The sequence below is a fragment of the Pelobates fuscus genome, chromosome 13, assembly GCF_036172605.1.
Source record: "Pelobates fuscus isolate aPelFus1 chromosome 13, aPelFus1.pri, whole genome shotgun sequence".
Taxonomy (NCBI): domain Eukaryota; kingdom Metazoa; phylum Chordata; class Amphibia; order Anura; family Pelobatidae; genus Pelobates; species Pelobates fuscus.
The window spans coordinates 13,266,738-13,291,275 of NC_086329.1; the positions used below are offsets into that span (position 1 = coordinate 13,266,738).

Below are 24,538 nucleotides of genomic sequence, written 5' to 3' on the forward strand. Positions count from 1 at the left end.
TTGCTTGTTAATTCCAGTGGACTCCTACAGATAAATAGCCTGTGAAGCTGCATCTTCTCACTGACCACTAGATAAATTATGACTGATGATCTTCAGGTAGGACGCCATTTTTGTTCCAAAAGAGCTTCAATCTTCCTGGTATGGATTCGGTAAGGTATTGGAGGCCAATATGAGTCTGGATTTACCGGGAAACGTTTGTACTCTCCATAAGACCTGGAAAAATCGTAGAAAGAAAAAGGAATGTTTCAATGCTTAGGCTCTTCATAGAGGTTAGGCCATATTTTATCAAGATGTAGCTGTTGAAAATTGGTAGAATTGATCAGGACTAAATCGCAAATCCATATGGAGATACAAAGTTGATGCTGTATCTTATTTTGATAACGTATATTTGTCTGCATTATTTTTACATTATTTCTTTATTTTCTTTCAGAAACTGCTGGATGATCTAGAGACACTGTCGACAGGCATGGCAAATAGTAAGGATAGTCTCTTAGTTAGCCATGCCGATGCACGCAAGGCAGTATTATCCCAGTGTTATGAGAACATCCAAAATTGGCTTGCAGAGATAAGAATCATTGCTGATTCCAGAACAAAGGCCATACAGATGGAACTCGAAAAGAATTCTAACTACCAGGTAGTGTACTTCATTTTTTATATATATATTTTTTTATTTTTAAGGACAGTTAATTTTTATTGTGAGTGCATTTTCAAGCACACATCAGTAGGAGAAGCAATAATATATGTGTTGTTTTTTGAAGTATGAAAATTTTAGAGGTTTGTATTTTATTGTTATGTTTATTTAAATCTTTGGTTTGTATGTAGTTTAATAAACGAACAGATACAACCCACTAGAGGTCATGACATGACTGGATACAAGTTGAATTAAATTAGATCTTTAATTTTGGGCAGGACTTGGATTATGATGCACCAACAGCGTCAAGTTTTTGCTGTTCCAAACCAGGTCCAGTCCATTTTCCCATCTGTTTTCTATAATATCATAGTAATCAATGTCAATACCTTATATTCCTCAAGTATGCCATGCATGTGCCAAGAGCTTTCATCACTGATCATATTTTCGTTGGCTTTTTTGTCATTTAAGACTACCATATCCACCCACCATTCTTTCTTTTTTTTTTTCATATATCTGCTCTACCAGTTCCGGCGTCACCTTTGAGCCTCACATCCAGCATGTTGCCAAATCCTGTATATTCCATCTTAAAAACATATCCCGCATCCGCCCCTTTCTTACGCAAGATGCTACCAAGGAGCTTGTCCATGCTCTATTAATTTCCCGCATAGATTCTTGTAACCCTCTCTTGATCGGTCTTCCCAAAAGCCGTACTACACCGCTACAGTCCATAATGAACCCTGCTGATAGACTGATTTTCCTCTCTAGTCGGTTCTCTCACCCCTCTGCCAGTCCCTACATTGGCTTCCTGTATCCTATAAGAGTCAATTCAAGGTACTAATTCACACCTATAAAGCACTGAACAACTCTAGCCCCTCTTATATCTCCTCACAGATCCATAGGTATGTCCCTTCTCGGTCTCTTCGCTCTGCCCGTGACAACCTCCTGTCCGTTGTTTGCACCCGTACGGCCAACTCACTCTTGCAGCATTTCTCGCGGGCTGCTCCCTTCCTATGGAATAGCCTGCCTACCGCCATCAGACTCTCCCCTAGTCTTCAATCGTTTAAGAAGTGCCTTAAAACCCATCTCTTTAGGAAAACTTATGGCCTCCCAGAGTAACCTCTACCACATACCTGTCTCTTGCTCTCTCCTAAAGGGCAGCCCACCTTATTTGATTGCAAATTCCTGTCCTATTGTGTTTTACACCCCGCCTCCTATAGAATGTAAGCTCGTTTGAGCAGGGTCCTCTCCAACCTGTCGTTCCCGTAAGTTTTTTGTAATTATCCTATTTATAGTTAAATCCTCCCTCTCATAATATTGTAAAGAGCTACGGAATCTGTTGGCGCCATATAAATGGCAATAATAATAATGTTCAGCACATTAAATATTCTCCAATAGAGTATGTATAGTTCAATGCTTCGTGAGGGTACTCGTTTCTCTAGTCATGGTAGTTAATATGAATTGACACTTGATAAATAAATGTATTTTCCTCCTGTCCCATTTGAACTGGGTAAAGTGCTGCCTATCGGCAAGAAAGGTATGTTAAAAGTCCATGAAAATGTGGTGGGTTTGGCAAACACCCATAACTCGTTCCTTTCTTAAAGGAACACCATAGTCACCTAAATTACTTTAGCTAAATAAAACAGTTTAAGTGCATAGATAATTCCCCTGCAATTTCACTGCTCAATTCACTGTCATTTAGGAGTTAAATCACTTTGTTTCTGTCTATGCAGCCCTAGCCACACCTCCCCTGGCTATGATTGACAGAGCCTGCATGAAAAAAAAACTGGTTTCACTTTCAAACAGATGTAATTTACCTTAAATAATTGTATCTCAATCTCTAAATTGAACTTTAATCACATACAGGAGGCTCTTGCAGGGTCTAGCAAGCTATTAACATAGCAGGGGATAAGAAAATCTTAATTAAACAGAACTTGCAATAACGAAAGCCTAAATAGGGCTCTCTTTACAGGAAGTGTTTATGGAAGGCTGTGCAAGTCACATGCAGGGAGGTGTGACTAGGGTTCATAAACAACGGGATTTAACTCCTAAATGGCAGAGGATTGAGCAGTGAGGCTGCAGGGGCATGTTCTATACACCAAAACTGCTTCATTAAGATAAAGTTGTTCAGGGGACTATAGTGTCCCTTTAAAAGTTTGTGTTTACCCCAAGAAAAAATGTCACTACCTGTAGCCGCAACGTTTCCACTTCAAAACTTATCAGAAAAGCAGATCTGATACGGATTTACATAACCAGTTAGTCGACAGTTAAAGGCTGTTTTCCTGTAGTCCCAATGGACTCCGCTCTTGGTATACTCTACAGGCTTGTGCTGATTTTGGATGCAGAGAGTTCATTATTTATATTGGTTCTCTTTTCTGCTAATCCTCACACTTTTTGTTGTGCCTCTTTGCTGCCAAACGCGGTTTTATTTTGCTCTTTATTCCAGTTTTTCTGCCTAGTGTCGCAACACTTTGTCTGTCCGTTCGCAGAGCCCACAATATGTCAACGATGCATTTCTGCCAGATAAGAGTATTGTCTACCAGTGTCATCCACACGTTGCTGTCTGTGACAAAGTACACATTGACAAAAGCCCTTATAACAGAACACGTCTTACCTGACCATTGTTAGAATAGAACATACCGTAATTGGTTTCTAATTTACAGTAGGTGTTCTGTATACTGTGTTATGTGCAGAATTTATAAATATGTACATCTAAAGGAACTCTAGAGAGAATAAAAACTCCAGCAACACAATATGTCTCCATGGGGCTTGCACCACAAAAAACCTGAAAGTTCCATTTGGTCACTCAAACCTTCACCAGACTCTAATTGTATGGATGCATTCTATTACCTGAACCATGTAGTTTCTATGCAGGATCTGAAGATTTAGTTGCCAATCAGTAGTTTCTAGGGGACGGAAGGAAGTGATCTGTATTTTAAGTCACAAATATTTTGTCTTCCCAGGACATGACATCATGGCCTTGATTTAATAAGTTTAACAAAAAAGATTTAATACTTTTAGAAATAACTATCCAAATGATTTATCTGCAGGAACCACCATTAAAATCCATGGGAGTTTTGTACATTATTTATTTGGAAAGCTTATTAACTTGACACCCATATTCCTACACTATCCCCTCTAAACACCCTTCTTCAGGGACACAAGCTGCAAGTTCCATCCTTAGAACAGGTGTAGTTATACCTCTGTATATATATATATATATATATATGTGTGTGTGTGTGTGTGTGTGTGTGTGTGTATTTCCCACATTATCTTCGTAAACCCACTGAATCGTCTTAAAAGCAAAGTGTTTTTGCAATGTTTTCCAGTTCAATAGGTTCACAAAGAAGAATTAATGACAAAAACTTGTAGCTATTCATTTTTTTTTTTTAAAAAGGCCAAATTTTAATCTAGAACGTTTGTACTGTACAAGGTAGCAATGCGAAGGCATTTCCTGAATAAATGTTTCCCTCTATCTATCACGAACATAATATGACAAAAGGACTGTGTATGTCAACAACATATTGGTTATTGCTGGACCGCTTCTTTGCCACCTTGATGTCATGCACTGCTGAATCTCCGAGCCATGAGGGCAACATGTGCTGTGATGTCTTACATAGTACCAACCACTAAACTCATTTTACTTGGGTTTAGTCCAGTCATGTTCAACCTTGGGAGATGTTTGTGAACGATATTTCCTGTGATGCTTATCCTGCTTAAACGTTATGTATAAATGTGTGTATCTGCCTATAAATATTGATATAATTACCGATCCTTTTCACAGAATGACACGAGTCAATTGTATGAAGACCTACTTAAGAAGAAAACCGATCTGATACAACTTTTGAATAATGGAGACTCTCAAGGTCCAGCAAAACAGCTTCGGGTAATTTAGAATTTAAGCTCTATCTACACCTACATATCTGGGACGGTCTGCCTTTAGTGCCTAGTCTCCTTTTTGAATTACAATCCCCATGATACCCAGCAAAGGAATGGCAGTTGTTGTTTAATAAGAGCTGGAGAGCTGAGTGTTTGTTAATCCTGACTTAAAATTAAGCTTTGACTAATTCTCAAAGAAAGGGAAAAAAACAAAAACCATAATCCAGATTTTACTTTTCCAAGTTGTCGATTTTGATTGTACAAAGAACCATCTCAACGCTTCCAGGATATACAGTTTGGAAGCTGCATTATTCCTGAATTTAAAGGACAACGGTCATCACATTTTCACTTTTTTTTTTTATGACATTTGATGAAACTTAAGGATATTTGTTTTTTGTTTTTTAAATGATGTGTATTGATTTTTTTTGAGAAAATTTCACTTTATGGCAACTGGCTGAGCAGCCATGTCGGGTCAGACTGTATTGTGATCTGACCAACTGCTTCTCAACCTAACTTACCTGTTGCTTCCCTGTCCGTCATTTAAAAAAACATCATTAAGTTTCATTGAATGAAACATTTTTGAAATACGAGAAGTGAAAATGTAATTAGTTACATTGTTACATAGCTGAAAAGAGACATGCGTCCATCAAGTCGAGCCTTTCTCATATCTGTTTTTACTGTTGATCCAAAAAAAGGCACACAACAAAAACTCAGGACACTTGTCCTTTACTTAGTGGATATGTCGCAGTGTAAGAGATTTCTAGGTGATGGGTCGTATACTTCACCCCCGAGCCAACAAGCAACATTTAATGTGAAGTGATTTGAACCATGTTCGGAGCATACATATTTACCATTGGTACCTAGCGTGCTTTGCATCCATCTGACCATTACAATGCTTGTGTAAAAAGTTCCTGACCTCTTGCAATATTAAGTAAATTTTACGTCTGATGCACAGTTGCATTAAATTTAATTACTGAAATAAAGTTATTTTATTATAGATAACTCATCACTGTGATACTCATTCTCAGAAATTATATTTCTATTGTTTGCTATTTGGTACAGTGACTTTAAATGTGTTCATAAATAGTGCACCCTTATATTGTCTGTTCTTAAATTATATCACATGTAGAACCTTCGTGTCTAACGTGTAAAAATAAAAATATATCTACATACATGTTTACATATGATAGGACACATGAAAACGGCTAAGTCTTTTGATAACCTGTGTGTTTACCATACGTGTATTTTGTCATTTCATTAATCAGGATGTTGCTGTATATGAGACGGAACTCTATTGGTTTGAAAACCAAGTTTCATTACTCAAAAAACACGGAGAAAATCTGTATATTCCAGTTGATTTAAACCAGGATATCCACAAATTAGAGGTGAGCATTCTAGACAGGCGGAGGTGGAGCACACTTTTCGTCTTCTTTATTTATTGCTCATTTTGCGTGTGCATCTTGTTTTAGGACGTTCTAAATGATTTGTGGAGGATACTGCGAAATAAGCAGAAGGAATTCACTTGCGCGTCAGTTAATCAGTCTGTGCTGGATGCTCTGGAGTCCGTGGTAGTAGATCTGTTGGGTGTTGGAAGAGAAAAGGTTTCTCTGTGTAAGGATCAGAGATCAATCAGTAAGGATGCCCTGGACACCACTCTCCAAAATTATAAGGTACCTTTTTTCATTCCACTGTCTAAATAAATAATGTTGTAGGGTCAGGTGCAGAGTGGGGAAGGGGGAGAACATAAGATATGTGGATGATCTATGAGAATGTTTTATTACTATTAACATTTATCTGTACAACGTGGTTTACATTTGTTTCTGCTGGCCTCTGGGTATCGTCTGCTCTCTTTATGGAGGTATTGACAGGTGCATTGATGTCTTGCCGTTTTGATGAACCTATCAGTCTTTTTCATGCTTATGGTCAATGTGAGTCTGGATCTTGAAAAACACAGCCTCTCTGTTAATCTTCGTGAGAGGCGGACTGCAGTATTGTTAATCTTTAGATTGTAAGCTCATGCAGTTCACCTCTCACTAAGCTTCAATGACTAGATCTTGGCTCACGGCCATGGCCTTCTTTACCCTTTGTATTGGTGTGTACATATTGTATGTTCTACCCTAATTGTACAGCGCTGCGGAATATGCTGGTGCTTTATAAATGCCAGTAATAAATAAATACATTAAACGCGGCAAAAATAATAATTGAAACATAAGGAAAGGAACCGTGTCTGTTGCTTATTTTCGGGGGCTTGTGTTCCAAGCAGGCATCGTTGTTTTGCTGCAGTAGCTAAGCTTTTCTGATTAGAATACGTAGTGTTGAAGAATACAGTGATTACAACTCGGGTCATGGTTTTGCCATCATTTAGTTGGCTGTGTAACTTGGCTCATAAACCCAAAGAACCTGGGTGTAGACAGACCAAAGACCCATTATGGCGTATAATGAAATCTCCCCAACTAATTTCTCCATACTCCTTTCTCCTCAACAGAATTCAGTGTAATCGAGGATATTGTATTAATTCCGTGTATGATGTTATTGGAAAAAGAATTGTGTAGTCTGAAGCCTGTATTTAGTCATCAAACAGCCTTAGCTGTTTTTTAAGAAATGCTATTAATGAGATGGAAACTGTATCATCTATAATAACTGAAGCTAAAATGTCACTTGTAGAGTAAAAATATTCTTTATACTATTTAAGTTGCAGAATAATAGGGTTTCTTTTATGTAAGTTGCAATGTAAAAAACGTGTTTTTAGGGGTTTTGCTGCCGGATAATTGACTAGTAATTTGCTAATTTTATTATAATCAGATAACGTTTTCTTTACATGAAAATAAATGCCATAATTTTATTTTTCTCTGTAGGACTTTTTCAAGATATTTTATAATCAAGTTCTCCTGCTGGAAACATACTCAGTAAAGTTCTGTGAGTTGGAGCTGAGCAAGGAACGGACAGCCCGCGTGATCTGTGACGCCCACTTATTGGTGGAGGAAGCTGAAACTTGCTGCATTCGTATGATGAGTGTTTTAAAGGTACAACAGTCTAACTAAATCGTTAGAGCAAGCCATGTACAAACATTCCTACAATTTATGTTGATGTACAATGTAAATTCCCAGATTAGGCGCATTTGAATGGTCTCTCCACTATGCAGTTGATTAGTAAGCCAAGTCCCCAAGAGATGTCCATCCACAGGAGAGGAAAGGGAGCCAGCATTGGACTTTGTGCAGGAATTTATTTTTGTTCCATTAACATTTGTTATTGATTTTATTTGGGGATGGGGCCTCCAATAAGCCCATCTAAAATATAGAAATAAAATATTCTGGTTAATGAGCACTATATTAATCTGTACAAACCAGATCTTTGTATAACTGTTCTACAAAATGGTAATTTTGGAATGTAGCGGTTAAAGGGGCACTCCAGGTACTGTGACCTCTTCATCTCATTGCAGTGGTTATAGTGTCGTGAGTTCTCTAACACTGTCCTTCTATTGTGTTAGACAATTTTGTATGGTTGAATGCTAGTGAGAGCCCATCCCCTTAATGCTTCTCAGGTTAACGAGGAACCATTAGCCCAAGCAGCAAGTAATTGGTAGTGGTAATTGGCTGAAAGCGTCAGCTGACTGCTCTTAGCCTATCACAGCCCATTGTTGGTATGAACTGGTATGGTTATGGAAAAGTGTAATATTTTGTCTTAGCCAAACCTCCAGTGGGCGCCTTACTGTAGACAGTCAGGGATCCTCATTCAGTGTTAAACAGTACAACAGAGAGACAGCACCAAGCACTATAACCACTTTGATGAGATGAAATCATTATAGTGTATATAGTCCCTGTAAGGTTTAACTTCCAATATATATAGGAGATGTTGAAGCTGTCCTTTACTATCACAGGAAGAATGGCCGATGGTCAGGTAGCCATCACAATGGAAAATTACACCCAGGTCTTTACACAATAGGTCTTTTCAAACTGGATTCTTTTTTTTCTCTGTTAGCGGCATTTCTGTGTTTTACATTTTTCTTACCACTGACTTGGTCTAAAACCTGGACTGAAAACTTATAATAGGGAGACGGTTGTCTCACTAGAATGGTCACTCTTCAACGTAGCTACTCAGCAAAGTTTTACTTTCTGTTTTGTAGAGTAGAAAGGCTGTGGGAAGTCAAAGGTTACTCTTTAATATATATAAAATTATTATTACCAGGGCTGGGAAGAATTTGACTCACAATATGAATATCTTTGCGGGGAGATGGATGCAATGAAGTCTTCAATTCCCAGCATTAGTTTGGTGGAAGAAACAGAAGAAAAAGTCAACGGAAGGCTTGACCAATATCAGGTAATTAATCATAAAATAAAACGTGCAGTACATCACACACTAAGCCATGATAAGTGGGAGAGATCGAACATGCACTCCAGATTTAAAGGAACACTAGAGAGTTGGGAATAAAAACTCCCCTATTTAGATGTTTGGCCCCTCTAAATGAAATTAAAAAAATAATTTGACTTCACTCTGTGAGCTGCCCACTCTGCTTTTCATGTCTTTGTTGAGGTGTCTACTATTTGTCTTCTTGCCCAGAGGCTGCTCAATAAGCATATGTGCGGCATGCGCCACTGTCCTCCAATCAAATGCTTCTCACAGAGAAGCATGGAACCCAATACTTCATCATAAGAAGCATCAATGGAAGTTCAACATCGTCATGCCATGCATGAGGACGTTGAATGTCATATTGCACGGTCTGATTTGGTTGTAGCAGCAGAAGCACCGTATCGTGGTTGTCAGAAAGACTGCCGCTAGAGGCGTGTTTAGCCCTGAAATGAAAACATTGCTGTATCTATAACAGAAATGTTTTACATTGAAGATCCAAAATAATAGAGCCACTGCACCCCCAGACCACTTGAGTTAGATGAAGTAGTCTGCTTGCTGATAGCGGTTCTTAACCCTGTGCAGTTAAATAGTTTGTTAAATAACACTGCAGTAAGAAATATAGCCCAACAACGCTAAGATTAATCTCTTTATTCTCATCACACAAATGCAGACAAATGTCTGCTAAACTAATCTCATGATTGTCTGAAACATTAAATCATTAAAAGCAGTTGGGAGAGTTCTTGTTTTTTGGTTTGTTTGTCTGTTTTTGGTTTTTTTAAAATAGTAATAAGTTATTGGATTCAAATGACCCAAAAACTGTATAATGAAAGATAAGAAAATGGACACAAAAAAGATAAATATTAAAAAAGACATTTCACAAAAATTGTACTCCAATGAAATGAAGAGATCTGAAGATCCGGAACATATTGTGAATGGCTTCTAAAAATAAATTTCCTCACTCTGACTGGCATTTTGAAAACCGTGGCTTTAATCTAATGCATTAAGAAAACACATGTGTGTTCGAACAATCATTTTATTTTGTATTTAAATGATTATTTTACATTGGTAATGCAAACTTTTTTAAAATTTATTTGGAACTATTTGTACAGCATTATATAAAATATTAGCAGAATATCGGGGACCCAGGGAGATTTAATCTGCTTCAGCTAACTCCACGTTCAGACTTGATAATATTCTTTTAGTATACTTTTAACCTCTTGATTTACTATTCTATAAATATATGAACAGCTATACCTCTGCCATCATTACTTGGTCTTTGCAAACTTGTAAGAAACGTAGACAAAGGGATTCAGATAATGTCTAAAGTTTTACTGTAATTAAAAAGCTTGTATCAAAATGGTAGGGATCAATCTATGACTAGATTATGCTGAAGTTTATTCACTAAACTAGTGGAGTATTGACAAAGAAAATATGGAAACCCCTTAAATTCTGGTTTACAAATTGGCTTGCCAATTGTTCATAAAACACAGTTTATTGAATTGAGCTACTTTGGTATTTTTCTGCTGAAGGTATATGTTAAACATTTGTAAATTTAAATAGTGTTCATATGTTTGGACTTACCGAAATTACCTACAAATTTGTATACTAGTCAATGCTACACCCTGTATGTCAAATATTTTACTGCAAAACATGCATTTTTGAGGATTATCTTCTTCTGCATATAAATTGTGGCCTATTGATTTTATTTTTTAAAACAATTTAATAAAAATTTCTTGATGCAACAACAAAAAAAAATCTCTTAACATTTATTGTATTCGTAACGTTTCTTATTCTGCAATCATTTCTTATTTGTATTTATTTATTTTTCTTTCAGGAAATCAAGGAGCGTATTGATGCAAATGAACCCAGACTGTGCCAAATCATTTTGGAAGGGAAAAAATTGCTGAATGCAGTAAACTGTCAAGAGTTGGAGGCTCGGGTAGCAACAATGGAACAAAACTGGTCGCAGTTATCCAAGAAAGTAAATCATGAACTGCACCGTCTGGAGGCGCTTGTCAGACACTTGGCCAGGTTAGTGTAAATGAATAAATCTCCAGCTTACTGGTTATAGAACAAACTGGTTTTAATGTGGAATGTTCTGTTTATCCTCTAAAAGCAGTTGCTAGAAAACAGTGCAATTTCTTTCTTTCCTACTCTATGGCTTTATTGATGACTGTACAGAAAAGTACGATAGACAGAGTACCGTAAAGCACTGTCAAACAATTCTTCTGGTCTTCAGCGACATAGAATATTGTATCATGTAAATGTGGAATCGAACCAGTACAGTAGTTTCTGTACAAAACATCAAAGGGAAAGTGAAGTGGGTGCACCATCAGTCAACCACTGAATAATATTAAAGGGTTAATGGCGCTGCCGGCAAGGCTTTTGCCGATTTAACTTTTATTATTTTTTAATAAAAACAAATAATCTTATTATTTTAGCACATTTAAAAAATGTTTTTATTTGTTTAAAGGATTATGGGGAAAACCTTTTTCACCCTTAACTAAATGTATTGCCATGAAGTTTTTAGCAGCCTTTCACGTTGTTCTTTTTCATCTCTCTCCTCCTTTTCCCCATCGTACAACCTGTGTCTGCTATAAATACAACAATATAGCACAGCTAGTTCTGTATATGAAGAAGCAGTGGTTTGTAATGATCCAAATATGCAATGCATCTTAAGGGTATTTTTGTGAATAGACCAAGCATTCGATTTCGTCTCCGTATATATTGTCATTAAACTAAAACGTACAGTTCTATGCTTCAATACTGAACATCTTTGTGAATCGATCTGTGAGTGAGGTTTCACAGAATGTGTATCTGTGGGCTAAAGGTAGACAGTTAGACAAGATTTGGTGAACACTAGAATACAATTAGAATGTGTATTGTATGAGCTTTCAGAACAATAAACTCTCTAATGTATCTTAATACATCATTCTGCCAGGAGAGGTGACAAAGATCTTTGAGACTCCACTTAGTCCTAATAATGAGATTCTGGACATGACTTTGACAAACTCTGAAATTACATCGTGCGGGCTTCTGCTGTAATGGAGTTACCTTTATGCAACAAAAAAGAATTAAAGATCGTTTTGTTTTTGGTCCCAGATGGGTGCACACGTGCTTCTCTTGAAGGGCAGAGAGAATCATAGGTGCTCTTTAGGAAGGTTGTAGAGTTTTCCTATAAGTTGCAGCTTCACTAAAGATTGTGGTTACTGTGCCAGATTAGGATTGGTCCTGGGAAGAGGAACATTTGCTATAATATTGCTTTGGGATTTTATCACCAAAACAACATAGGAAATTGTGTGACTCCTTCCTCTCTTAAATGTTTGCTAAGTGTACAGTGGAAAACTGATTTATGAAGGGTAGCTAAATAATTATTTAGAATACCAAGAAATATTCTTAGACTTGATACTATTTCGATAAACACTGCGGTGACCACTGATTCCGTTATCAATCTGGTATTTAAAGATTCCAAATGGGAGCATTCCTTTAATCATGAACAGAAGTGTTCTATTACAGGGTTCTTGATGCTAGGTAAGTAGGACGATCCCCCAGATGTAAAATGTGATGATGACAAGTTTTAGCGTACGTCTTTAAGGGTCTAAACCTGAACCATGATATAAACTTTAAATAAAATGCTACTGACCTTTAACGGCTGGGTGTTGAATGTATTTTCATTCTTTAATGACGGTTTAATGGGTTTATTGCAGGTACGGCAAGGAATCCGCTGAATTATCTCTGTGGTTAGAATCCGCTCACCAGAAGCTCCAGAGTTGGAAAATGCAATCACTGGATGCCTCGCAGGACCTGAAGACAGTCCGACACAACCTGGCAGATTTCCTGGTAATATCACCGACACACTAGTGTTATCTAAATAGGTACCAGGGCTACCCTTCTAATCCTGGGGACAGCCCAGGCTTACAAAGTATGCCACAGCCCTCTGAGCAATAATGACGCACCAGTAATGAGATTATTTTATTATTGAACATTTTCCTTGTATTTGGTGTATCTTGACTATTGGAAGCATCTATAGATTTCAGTTATTTTGTAACTTTTCAGAGTGGCTGGGGTCTTTTGTATTCTTTATTTAATAGGGCTGTGCAATCGCTTGTGGGAAGGGATGGTGTATGGGAGAAGCAGGTTCTGTGTGCGCTGAGCTGTCTAACGCTGTCATTCTGTGTGCTTTGGAGTGTTGGGCCACTGGACAATTTTATTGAGCCTGCATCCCTTTTGATGATGGAAATTACCAACTTGTGTGTTAAATCTCTAAATGTCGAAGTTAAATAATAATAGTATCTCCTTAACTGTTGCTTTCCTATTTCAGGAGTTCACAAACGACGTGGATCGGATGTCTTCCTTGAAAACATCGGTACTGAACACCGGCAGCCAGCTGCTACGGGTAAAGGAAGCAGATAGTACCTACCTGAAAGTGACCATGGGGAAATATGAGGAAAAATGGGCAGAGCTCATAGCTGCACTGCCGATTGTGCAAGAAAAGCTTCAACAAGTAAGGACAAACATTAACGTTGTGGTTGGGTTTCCCTTCAGGCCATTAAATTACGATTGTAAATACAATGGTATGGGCCATCCCCTTTTCCCCTTCTGCTCTACCAGCAAGGTCCAGAACATGGAGACTAACCGTTTCTGCTCAGATTGGTGCCTAGATGACTTCTAGGGACATTACTGGACGGTGATATCTTTGTAGTGGTATAATACTGGATATTGCATGTCCTATTTGAGAACCACAATTGACTATAATTAAAATATGTAATTAAATGATACTTCATATATAACAGTGGTGTTAGTTCCCTACTGACTACAAAGTTACACAGTTTTTAGGCAAAGATCTATTTACTGCTACGAGCATATGTAGACTGGTGAACTGGTGTAGTCTGTATTCCAACTGTACCATCAATGTGACGTGCTGTCTGTAAAGTAGTCTTTACACTGGTTCCTAATCATCAAATCTTGCCAATAGCAATGAAGATAATTTTTTGTGGGGTATTTTGGGGTGTTTTTTTATTTATTTTTTTAAATTTCCCTGTAATATGCAGAAAGGTTATTTGATGAAATGTCTTCTTTGTATTCCAGCTTCTCATGGAAAAACTGCCATCACGGGACGCTATTCATGAATTAATGGCTTGGTTAGAAGAAGTGGAGTGTGGCAAGGAACATGAGATTGGCACAAACACACCGACATCTTTGTCTGATGTGAGAAGCTCCCTCCAGGAATGTAAAGTAAGGGCTTTTAATAACACAAGGGAGAATTCGGCAGGGCATATATAGCAGAAAGTACGATCTAGTTATAGATGTATGAGATGGCTGAACTTAACGCAGTTGTCACAAGACTGGGCATTAAACAAGGATAATTCAGATCAGGCTGGGAACTTTACAGTGGTGTGCTTCACGTGAGGAGTCAAGGGCAACACAGGTGAATTTCTGGCGTATGCATTAGTGAAAGGTCATTGATACCTACATTACTTGGGGGATATAGACAGATTCATCAATTCGGCCTCTAGTGTTGCAAAGGCTAATGGGATGGAAGAAGGTGGACTTAGTGTTGGATGATGGTGCTACATACTGAGGTCTATCCAGCGCTGGGGAATATGTTGTCTCTATATAACTAATTGTCAATTTATATAATATAATAGCAATGGTAACTGTGGAAACCCAGGAAATTAGAGTAAATAATGGCTTATTAAACAGAATTATTTTGAAAGCCATCTCCAGAGCTGGACTCAATTAGAACACCTGGTCTTAAATGTATCCTATAGTGCCAGGAAAACAAAGCCATTTTCCTGGCACTTTGGGGTTAATAGGTCCCTGTCCCACCCCCCCTCCCCCCTTTTTCCGCTGGGCTGAAGGGGCTATAAAACCCCTTCAGCCACTTACCTGAATCCAGCGCCGATGTCCCTCGGCGCTCGGTCAGGCTCTGCTCACCCGCCTACGTCAGCTGGCGGGGGAGACCTAATGCTTCCTATGGGGAAAATTCATGAGGACGTCCAGCATCAGATAACGGACCAAAAGTCTGTTTGGATTCTGGAAGCCTTCTAGTGATGGTCTGGTAGACCGCCACAGAGGCAGACTTAGAGCTGCAATGTAAACATTGCAGTTCTCTGGAACTGCAATGTTTAACATTGCAGCACGAAGTGCACAAGGGTCACAGCACCCAGACCACTTCAATGAGCTAAAGTGGTCTGGGTGCCTACAGTGTCCCTTTAATAATGCTTTCAACCATATGTATAGTCTTAATCTCAATGCAATAACTTTCTTCTCCAGCAAGATCAATTATTAAATATGTTGCGCACGGTTACTCAGTCCGCTATCTCATCTCTCTAGACATTTATTGTCGGCTGTATAATTACAACACGTAGGTCGGTTAGATAATACTAACAGTGCTGTTTTTCTCCTCCAGGATTTCAGAAAACAAATGAATCACAAGCAGTGGATAGTTGATTTTGTTAATCAGTCGTTACTCCAGCTGAGTGTGGGCGATGTGGAAAGCAAGCGCTACGAGAGGACAGAATTTGCAGAACGATTGGGCGCTTTGAACTTGCGGTGGCATCAGGTGCAAGGCAATGTCAACAGAAAGGTGCCAACCGTTTTCAAATCCATAAATCAAAACTATAAACTTTTGTTGATTGACGTTTGTAATAAACTGTTGTAAACATTGCATATTTCATTATTTTTTTTTTGGGGGGGGGGGGGGGGAAGAATTAAGGGGTATCATTGATTGGGCCCCTGAATATATCTGTCACCCAGGTAATTTTGTTATCTTGTCTTTAACATCTTAAGTATGAATAGAAAAAAACTGCTAAAATGTCCCTCTGTATATTTCCTATCCAATATGTTAACCAAATATCAGACAGAATATTGAGAATAATGAATATTTTATATAAAGCCTCTTCTATTCACTGTTTGGATTACTTTGTGTAGGTAAAGTCTGAATTCATGACAATGAATATAATTGTGTCTTTAAATTTCTTTCAGATTCAGCACTTAGAGCAGATCCTGGAAACCTTAACAGAAAATGACAGTAAAAGGCAAACATTAAGTAGCTGGTTTGATGCCCAACAGCAAAGGCTTAACAAATTCCAGCATCCATTAAGTATACCTGCGGCTGAGAGCGTGCTGAACGATTGCTTGGTAATTAATCCATCCTGCACCTTTAACCATTTACTAGCATATAGAGAAATCTACACTATTTAAACAAACTTTCACTCCAGCCATGACCTCCATATGCTGCGTAGAATGTTTATTTTTTGGGGTTTTTTTTAAAGTATTTTTTTTATTAGGAGAAAGACTGATATACGACCATAGAAAAGTAAGGGTACAGAAAGGATTTACAATAAATTGACTCTATACAATCATGTAGATACACAGATAAAGAGTGGGCCAAATACGATAACCTATCTAATATTCAAAAGAGTATATTTGCAGTGTGATCCCTTTAAATGATCCGAATTTGGGAGCAGAGAAAATCACTGCGTTGCCTGACTGCGCATTTGTACAAAATTGTGATGACCTATGTTGGTATTGTCATTCGCTCTTTAGCCGCCCTGGAATCAGAATGTTAACTGCCCCTAATTCTTTTTATAAAACCGCACACACATTACTGGCAGTGACTCTCAACGTGCTGCAGGGCAAAACTGAGTGGTCTTTGGTCGGGTATGTGTTCCTTCTGAACAATGACCATTACAAACCGCTCAGGGAGGGAACACGAGGAGGTCGCCTTGAAGTGAAAGTTTTCCTATATTTTAAGACCTTTTTCATTCTGAATGCTTGTACGTTTCCTACTGTAGTTTTAAAGGGAGATTTCCGGCAGCACAACAACCGATGTGTTTTGCCTAGGTTACGGCACAAACACCAAACATGTGCCTTGTTACGGTCTACATTCATATAATTGTCTTATCTATCTAATACATTAAACTGGGGGCCTCCTGGTTGTATCACATGTACCTTATTGGACACATTTACCTCCGGTAGTAACCGACTTTCCCAATGGTACAGAGAAGACAACATTATGTAAATTTTTAAGTGGTAGAGTTCACAATTGTTGAACATCTCCCATGCTTCCGTTCACCAACAGGCTCCTAGTTTGTGTTTAAGTTCAAGAACTGGGCTCGGGTGAGCATAGTGGAAGTTTGTTAAAATAGCCTAGTTCAGCTTTATTATTTTCTGAAATTCCTACTTTTAAGAGCAATGCTTTCAAGACCACCTCAGAGTTCACATCTTGAAACTCGACTTCCATCTTGCTAAAAATTCAACCTTCACAAGGCTGGTATTTTGCTTGAATTTCAATTTGCTAAAAGCATGCAGAAGGCAAGTTCCGCAATTGTGTAGAGTGTGCTTTTGTTCAAATGTCTTTCTTGAGAAAAAGCTGGAAAATACTGGTTGTAGTTTGGTGGAGAAATGTCAGAGAAATGTTATTGTTGAAATTAGTCTGGAGACATCCTTCAAAATAATTCTGTTGATGTCCAAGCTTTTAGTATCGAGCTGGCTCTTATATATCTTCTGCTGTTATTCATGCACATAGAGATGTTATGAAGTGCTCGCCTAAAATGGTATTTCTAAAAAATATTACAAATATAAAATGGTACCAACCTATAAAAAGGTGTTGCATATTGTGCAGTTAATTTAGCAAAGAGTAGAAAACAAAGAGCTTTCAATTCTACCATGGGTGGACGTCAACGCATCATAGTGGCTTCTGAATAGCATTGTCCATGAAAACCGCTAACTGTGGCAGGAGATTTCTTGAATGACCAACAAATAATGCTCACCTCTCAATAGTAGATGGATTGGTAAAGTGTCGTTTTGCCTTTTTATGTTGCCGGTCACACCATGTAGACACCATGTATGATAATACATGAAAATGTGTTGTTTATGTTTTACGAGTAGATTTAGAACTGCAAATACCACCTTCAAGATAAGTTCCGGTTATGTAGTGGCATTCCGTGTTTAGTGAATTAAGCCAAGTTTACCATGGGAAGGATTATGGGTTACACACTGTGGCATTTTGTATTTATTGATTACGTGTCTTGTTTATCAAAGGACTTGCAGGAGCAACTCGTCATCAAGACAGATGCAATAGAAGACTTGAAGAAGAGCACAGTGGAGACCGCAGGTGGCGTCCACAGTGCACCCGGTGAAGGCCCTATTGGGACAGATAATCTATTAAAACAGAGGGACCACGTTGCCAATCAGGTCTGTTTCATTTTGTAGTTTCATTGTGTTTACAATTGTTAAAACATATCCAATCGGAAAAAGAAGTAGAATGCCTGATCTTTTCATAATTATAAAAGCTGGCACAAATGTGTGAAAAAATATTGATGCCGAAATCCCATAGGGAGGAAGAATGTGCCGTGATAATATGGCAGGAACACTGAATATTCTGTAGAAAAACATGGTTAAATTGTTCATTCAAATTGTCAAAAGAAGTCTGGTTCTGTCTGGCCATCCCACCTTGTCCTAACATAGACTGCTCGATTTTACAATATTTTATGTGAAAATGAGTGGTGGTTTTATAATCTCAGGATGTTTTTGTCACTGTAGTTTTTCTTTTTTCTTTTTTTTTTGTATTTGGAGACGTACGTTTCTGAGGTTTCTGTAAGGGCAAGCTGTGTATTTTAATTCTGGTTTCCTTTAAATGTTCTACGTCCTTGGTTATTTTAATGAGGATTACAGTTCTGTTTCTAGAAACATCCCCAGTAAACGCCGTGATGCTGTTCTTGTTTTTTGTATTTATTTTCAATTGCTTAATTTCCGGTCTTGTTTGTATTTCACAGATTGCCAATCTGAATTCTTTGATGCCCACATTGATACAAAACTGGAAAACCTATGATGTGAATCTAGAGGAAGTTATGAGGATGGCGATGAAAACTGTGTATGTTCTACAACATGATCCACTTTCTGCGCCATCATTGCACTCCTTGAGGAGTCACGTAAAGAGGCTGCAGGTACTGTCCTTAATTCATTGTGTGATCAAACCTCCATGTATGTTCTCAGTGTGAATAGTTATTAGAATATCCAGTTATTGCTATGCACATAGACACAGGGATGAATTGGTCATTTTACTGTCTTATTTCTAGAGTTACTCCACTAAGAGTAACATTGCTAGATGGAAACACACCTATTGGCTTCAATACCAAATGTGTATAAAAAATCAATACATCTGGTTGTGTATCATTTTGAGGTGTTGAGAAGTTTGTGTCTCCTCTCTGACCATCATGGTAAGCTTGCCTTTGAAGAGGGGCACTTCTGTAGTCTAAACAGAAGTACACTGTAAAATATTTCAGGCATCCAATGGAATTCTCTCTGAGGAAGACCTGAAGAGGTCGAAACGTCGATCGGATTTATGTAATTGTATTGGATATTAAATACCAGTGATTTCTTCTAAAGACCACAGAGTGCCTCTTTTTCATCTAATATATATAGATATAGATATAGATATAGATATATATATATATATATATATATATATAGAGAGAGAGAGAGAGAGAGAGAGAGACAACTTGACAAGTGCAGTTGTAAGTGCAAAATGGTAATATATTCAAAAGCAAAAAATAACTTCCCTTCAACCCAAGGGATATACCCCGAGACTTCCTCTTGTCTTCCAATGGAATCATACCATCAGCATGACGTTAACGTTCACAAGGCCAAATTTGCCATGCACACCATAATCCCCCATTGAGTGCCGAACTGCATGCACCAGTTTGAGATATGTTTGATGAGAATAATTTCTCTTTGTAAATGTTATCACTTTTTTTTTTTTTTTCGTTTGTGAAGTTTGCCAAGTTTATGGTCTGTAATATAAAAAAAAAAAAAAGTTTTGCCAAGTTAAAGCTTGTTGGCTGAATAGAAAGGACCTGGTATGATTAAGTTTTCAATAAATATTCCCTTTTTAGAAAACAAAATTACCAATAAACGTTGACAGGTGCACACTCTAGTGAAAATTTGCACCTCTGCACTTTAAATTGTCCAATGGCTACTGTTGTGTTAGCAGCATTACAGTGATGACAATTTAAAACCTTAATTTCGCAGTCTCATTGATTACACAAGCTTTCAGAATGCTCGATTATAGAGAAAAATTAAGATGTTACGGAACGTGTGAGCTCCGATTATCAAGAAACTTATTCTAGTGTTCTGAGCGACATTTTTTTGGGACGATTTAATTTGAATTAGTGTAGGAAATATTGTGTTGTTCTTGTTTTTGTTTTGTTTTTCTCTAACCTTACCATGATTTGTCCTTTTTATTTTTGATTAGCGGATACAGGAGGAAGTGGAGCAATTTGGGGACTTGGAAAAAGTGAAAGATTCTTTGGAGAGCCTGATTGCGGTGTGTGGCCCTTCGGTGCAAGCAATTGTGGAAGAGAAATTTACTTACAGCATAGTATGGTGAGCTTTCATGTTTAAAAAAAAATAAAAAATTGGCATTGATTGTATTTCAGTGGGTGTATTTATTTAATTAGAATAGGAGATAGGTGTTTGTGGGACTTGGTTAAAAGCGTAATGGTGCATGTGCTGTATGAAAGCACCTTGTTCACCGGGCCAATATTAAAAAGATAGAGCCCTCATGGCCTAACAAAGACAGCAGTGTCAAAAAGTTGATACAGCCAAACAAAAAGGAGTGGAAAACACCCAGAATACGTATGATAAATATAGAATGGGACAACCTGAATTCAGGTGAAAATGTCAGTGGATATGGTCTGTATGGAAAAAATCCAAACGGCTAACATAGCGTAAAATAGTATTGGATAAAATGGAGTAAGTGAAAAATAGAATGCACTCACAAACGAACGTGAAATCAGGCTTTTCACCCTCTCAGGGGGGTAGTATGATGAATATGAGCTTGTATGTTTCACAAAATCCTTTGCCGAGTCGCAAGAGGCCTGCGGGCCATATGTTGTGCAGGTCTGCAAGAAAGGGCAGAAGCCTTGAGGAGCTGCCTGCAGGAACACTGAAACAGAGTGAATGATGGAAAGGTTTTTTTTCAATTTTATCCAATACTATTTTACGCTATGTTAGCTGTTTGATTTTTTCCATACAGACCATATCCACGGACATTTTCACCTGAATTCAGGTTGTCCCACTCTATATTTATCATACGTATTCTGGGTGTTTTCCACTCCTTTTTGTTTGGTTGTATATTCTTATAGGTGGTTGTGAAGTTCACCTGGGATTACCTCCAGTTATACGTTAAATAGAGCTCTAGTGTATATACTTTGTTTCTGTTTGCACACCTTGGTTGATGTCTGAATAAAATCACCTTTATAACACTTTGCTGTGTGTCGAGGGCTCTGTCTTCAATGTAATTGTTCAATCACACAACTGTAAGAGAGTGTTACGCCATGACAAAGGTTGGTTGCCTGCCCAAAAAAATATGTATAAAATATGGGCCCAAGAGAAGGCTCCATTATGGTGAGAATGGGCTACATACAAAAAGAGGAAACTTTGCAGCTAATTGCTCCATCTTTAGCTCTTCATACAATTATTTGACCCAATCTCAGCAATGTATGTGCTAAGTCGTGCTCTGATGTTACAGGTGGGCTCTGTTAATTCAGGAACTCGCTGTCTGTGTAGAATCCGCAAACGCCTTATTGCAGGTTTGGGAGTCCTACAGCGAATCGTATAGGGTTCATTTATCAAGACTACGGGAAGTTGAAGGAAAATGTGACCTGCTCTTCTATGGTAACATTTCAGAAGACAAAACTGCAGACTCCTTGAAGCAGAGGTTGCTGGATCTCCAGGTGAGAGCTCTTTCAAATTCTAAAGGGAAATAGTCTTTGCTGAAGTAAAGGTTCAAATAGCATCTGCTGCGTTGGAGTGTAATGCCAACTAAACTTAGGCAGACGTCCTGCCTTAAGTTAAATGTAATGCTAAACCTAGTCTGAACATGACAATAAATCATGTAAAATTATCTATGTACAACAGTCGGGGAAAATAGTGATATCTCAAGATTCTAGAGACACTTTGAAACGATCCAATCTTTTATCTAGTGGTTTCACATTATGTCTCCAGAACTCCATTCTTGACATGATTGCATGCTTCACGGTTAGGCACACGGTTAGACATGTTAAACCATAAATGAATGGCAATGAGATTAATGTGCCTCTCCCCTGCTCTGTTTTTTACAGCGTGCTCGGTTTATCAGTGAGTTGGGGGACTGTCTCGCAACTTTCTAATATCTAACGAAATCTCAGCAGCTGGCCGATCCAGCCCTGAGCACGTTGGTCTCAGACATTGTTTCTCTGTAAAGCTACAAATCATATTTTCTAATCTTTCCATTGGCATGCGTGCCAGTCTCAGCTGGCGGCTGGAATTAAGCCCCAGCTGTAATGCCCAGATGTCACATAGCATTCAAGATTTGTGAATTGTAAGCTCAGATGCCAACATAAATAAAGCTTATATTTTGTAGGTTATAATATACATTTAATATCAAATTAATCTCAATGTGGAATTGTGTTATTTAGAATTTCTTTTTTAATAAATATATATATTTATTTTATTGTTTTTAAAGTGTGTGTGTGTGTGTATGTATATATATATATATTATACATAGATAAAATTATATAGTATATAAATGTATTGTAATTTAAATTGCTAAATTTAAAGTAAAAAATCTATAGCCATGGTTTGGCTAATTTAGCCTCCAGTTTGAAATTAAGATTTCAGTTTGCTCCCATTCAAAATGTAGTGACTAACTCTGTCTCTCTCCCTCTCTCCTCCTGTGCTTGTCCTCTCCACCAGATATGACCTTGGTCTCTCCTCATTATGTCCTACATCTTTCCAAAAACGCTCATTTCCATCTTTACCTTTTATTTCTAAACCAGACGGACTTTCACTTTTCGATCATGTACAGTGGGATGCCCAAACGGTAGATCCACGCATGTTGTTGAACTTCAACTCCCATGATGCTTTGCATGCCTTTAGAAGGGCAAAGCAGCATGGGAGCTGTAGTTTTAAAACAAATTCTCTCTGCTTTCTTTAAGTTTTGCCCAAGTATTAACTGGTCTTGTCCTTGTTACATCTTGCACAATATTCTCATGAACAAAGAAGCATTGAATCTTGAGAGACCCTGAGGGCTACTGCTTGAATAACAGACCACACATTCCCCTGACCTGGCTTGTTTTTTTCATTAGCCAATAAAAATGTAGTTTACCGATTCTTTACTTAGGCTTTTGTGTCTATTGGCCTGCCTTAAATGTAACAGCTATGAAAACAATAATTCTTTTAAATAATTCTGTTTTTTTAGGATTTGAGACAAAGTATCCAGGAACTCAAGACGAACTCTGAGCATGTTTCGGAGCTGGCGAACAGCGTGATACAGCAGAATGCCGCAGCAGCAGATATCATTATTTCGGAGAAAGAGACTGCTTCACACAGAGTGGCTCATTTGGAAAGAAATATTTATTCAAAAACTACTGAACTGACGGTATTTCACAAGCAAATTTCTATATAAATTTATCTTTTTTTTTTTTTTTATATCTAAAATGTTCACGTTATGTAAGTTGGCAACAATGGACAAGCTCATGCCATTTTGTTGAACACAAATTATTGACTTGTTTTATTAGTCTGCATTATTTATGCCAACACTGGCTATGTGGGTGCAGTTGCCTGTTGGGCTAGGGGACAGACAAAGGCATAGTTTCTGTGTGACACATCTCTTCTCTCTTCACTATCCTCCATTTTCGTAGTCATTAAGCATCAGATCTTTAAGATTTGTGCTCTATTCTGAAACCAGATTATTATTCACAGGGGAAGGAAGGGCTGTCATAACGGCTAGAGCATACTTCTAGCTCCCCCTGCTACCTTTATTTGGTAGATAACTGTTTTTGGAATGCAGGCCATGTCTCTGTAAGGTATTTCGTGAATGACATAGACCCCCTATAGAAACATTAAATGTAAGAAAAGAAAAGAAACAGAAAAGTTATCAGCCCACTTTCCAAGCCCTCTAGGACCCCTGAACAGCCATAGAGTGTAAAATCACCCATCATCATCATCATCATCATCATCAAAGTGAGTCCTACATACTGTGTAAATAAATAGGGGGGGGGGTGGAGAGGGGGATCTACTAAAGATTGTTTCAATCATTTTTCTTAACTTTTAAATTTGGATTTGAATTCTTTCTTTTATTTATAATTTCATTATTTTAGTTAACTATGAATGAAGTCGATCTTTTTAAGAGCAATTTAGAAGCTCTTGGCGTAAGCGTAAAATCATCTGCTGGTGTTATTGACCAAATCCGTCTGTCTGGAAAGGAAAAAGAAGGGAATTCTGATATAATAAAGGTATGTGTTTGCCACCAGGTAGATTTATTTCTTTTTGTATACATTGTCACACCTTTACTTATCATGCATTGTATACGCCACATCTAATTACAGAAGCATCATCAAGTTTCTTCAATTACATTATTTTATTTTTTTGTGCAGAGAAGTACAAATCAGCTTCACAACGCCACCAATTAAAAAAAAAATTTTATCATTTTTTTTTTATTACAAAGTAATGTTTTCAATATTAAAAACACTTTTGCGGAGATGTTTCTGAAAATGAATATAAATGAAGGTGCACAGAAATGTGTCACGTGTATTTAGTAAACCAATTCATACCAGCTGCATGGCAAGCATTATTTTTCCAGCCTAGTGGACAAGTTAATATTGTTTAATTGTATTCATAGATCACCAACAAATT

General features: G+C 37.8%; 1 protein-coding gene across 1 annotated transcript in view; it reads left to right on the forward strand.

Annotated features, from left to right (window-relative positions):
- SYNE2 (spectrin repeat containing nuclear envelope protein 2) overlaps positions 1-24,538 on the forward strand; it is a 257,761-nt gene that overhangs the window by 177,049 nt on the left and 56,174 nt on the right. Inside the window, exons 74-91 of the mRNA XM_063440109.1 lie at positions 431-634; positions 4,413-4,514; positions 5,773-5,892; positions 5,977-6,177; positions 7,363-7,530; positions 8,693-8,824; positions 10,689-10,885; positions 12,562-12,694; positions 13,176-13,358; positions 13,943-14,089; positions 15,267-15,443; positions 15,842-15,997; positions 17,903-18,055; positions 18,637-18,807; positions 20,115-20,245; positions 21,393-21,597; positions 23,103-23,282; positions 24,004-24,138. Coding sequence (XP_063296179.1) covers positions 431-634; positions 4,413-4,514; positions 5,773-5,892; positions 5,977-6,177; positions 7,363-7,530; positions 8,693-8,824; positions 10,689-10,885; positions 12,562-12,694; positions 13,176-13,358; positions 13,943-14,089; positions 15,267-15,443; positions 15,842-15,997; positions 17,903-18,055; positions 18,637-18,807; positions 20,115-20,245; positions 21,393-21,597; positions 23,103-23,282; positions 24,004-24,138 — 2,895 coding nt within the window. The remainder of the gene's footprint in view (positions 1-430; positions 635-4,412; positions 4,515-5,772; positions 5,893-5,976; positions 6,178-7,362; positions 7,531-8,692; positions 8,825-10,688; positions 10,886-12,561; positions 12,695-13,175; positions 13,359-13,942; positions 14,090-15,266; positions 15,444-15,841; positions 15,998-17,902; positions 18,056-18,636; positions 18,808-20,114; positions 20,246-21,392; positions 21,598-23,102; positions 23,283-24,003; positions 24,139-24,538) is intronic.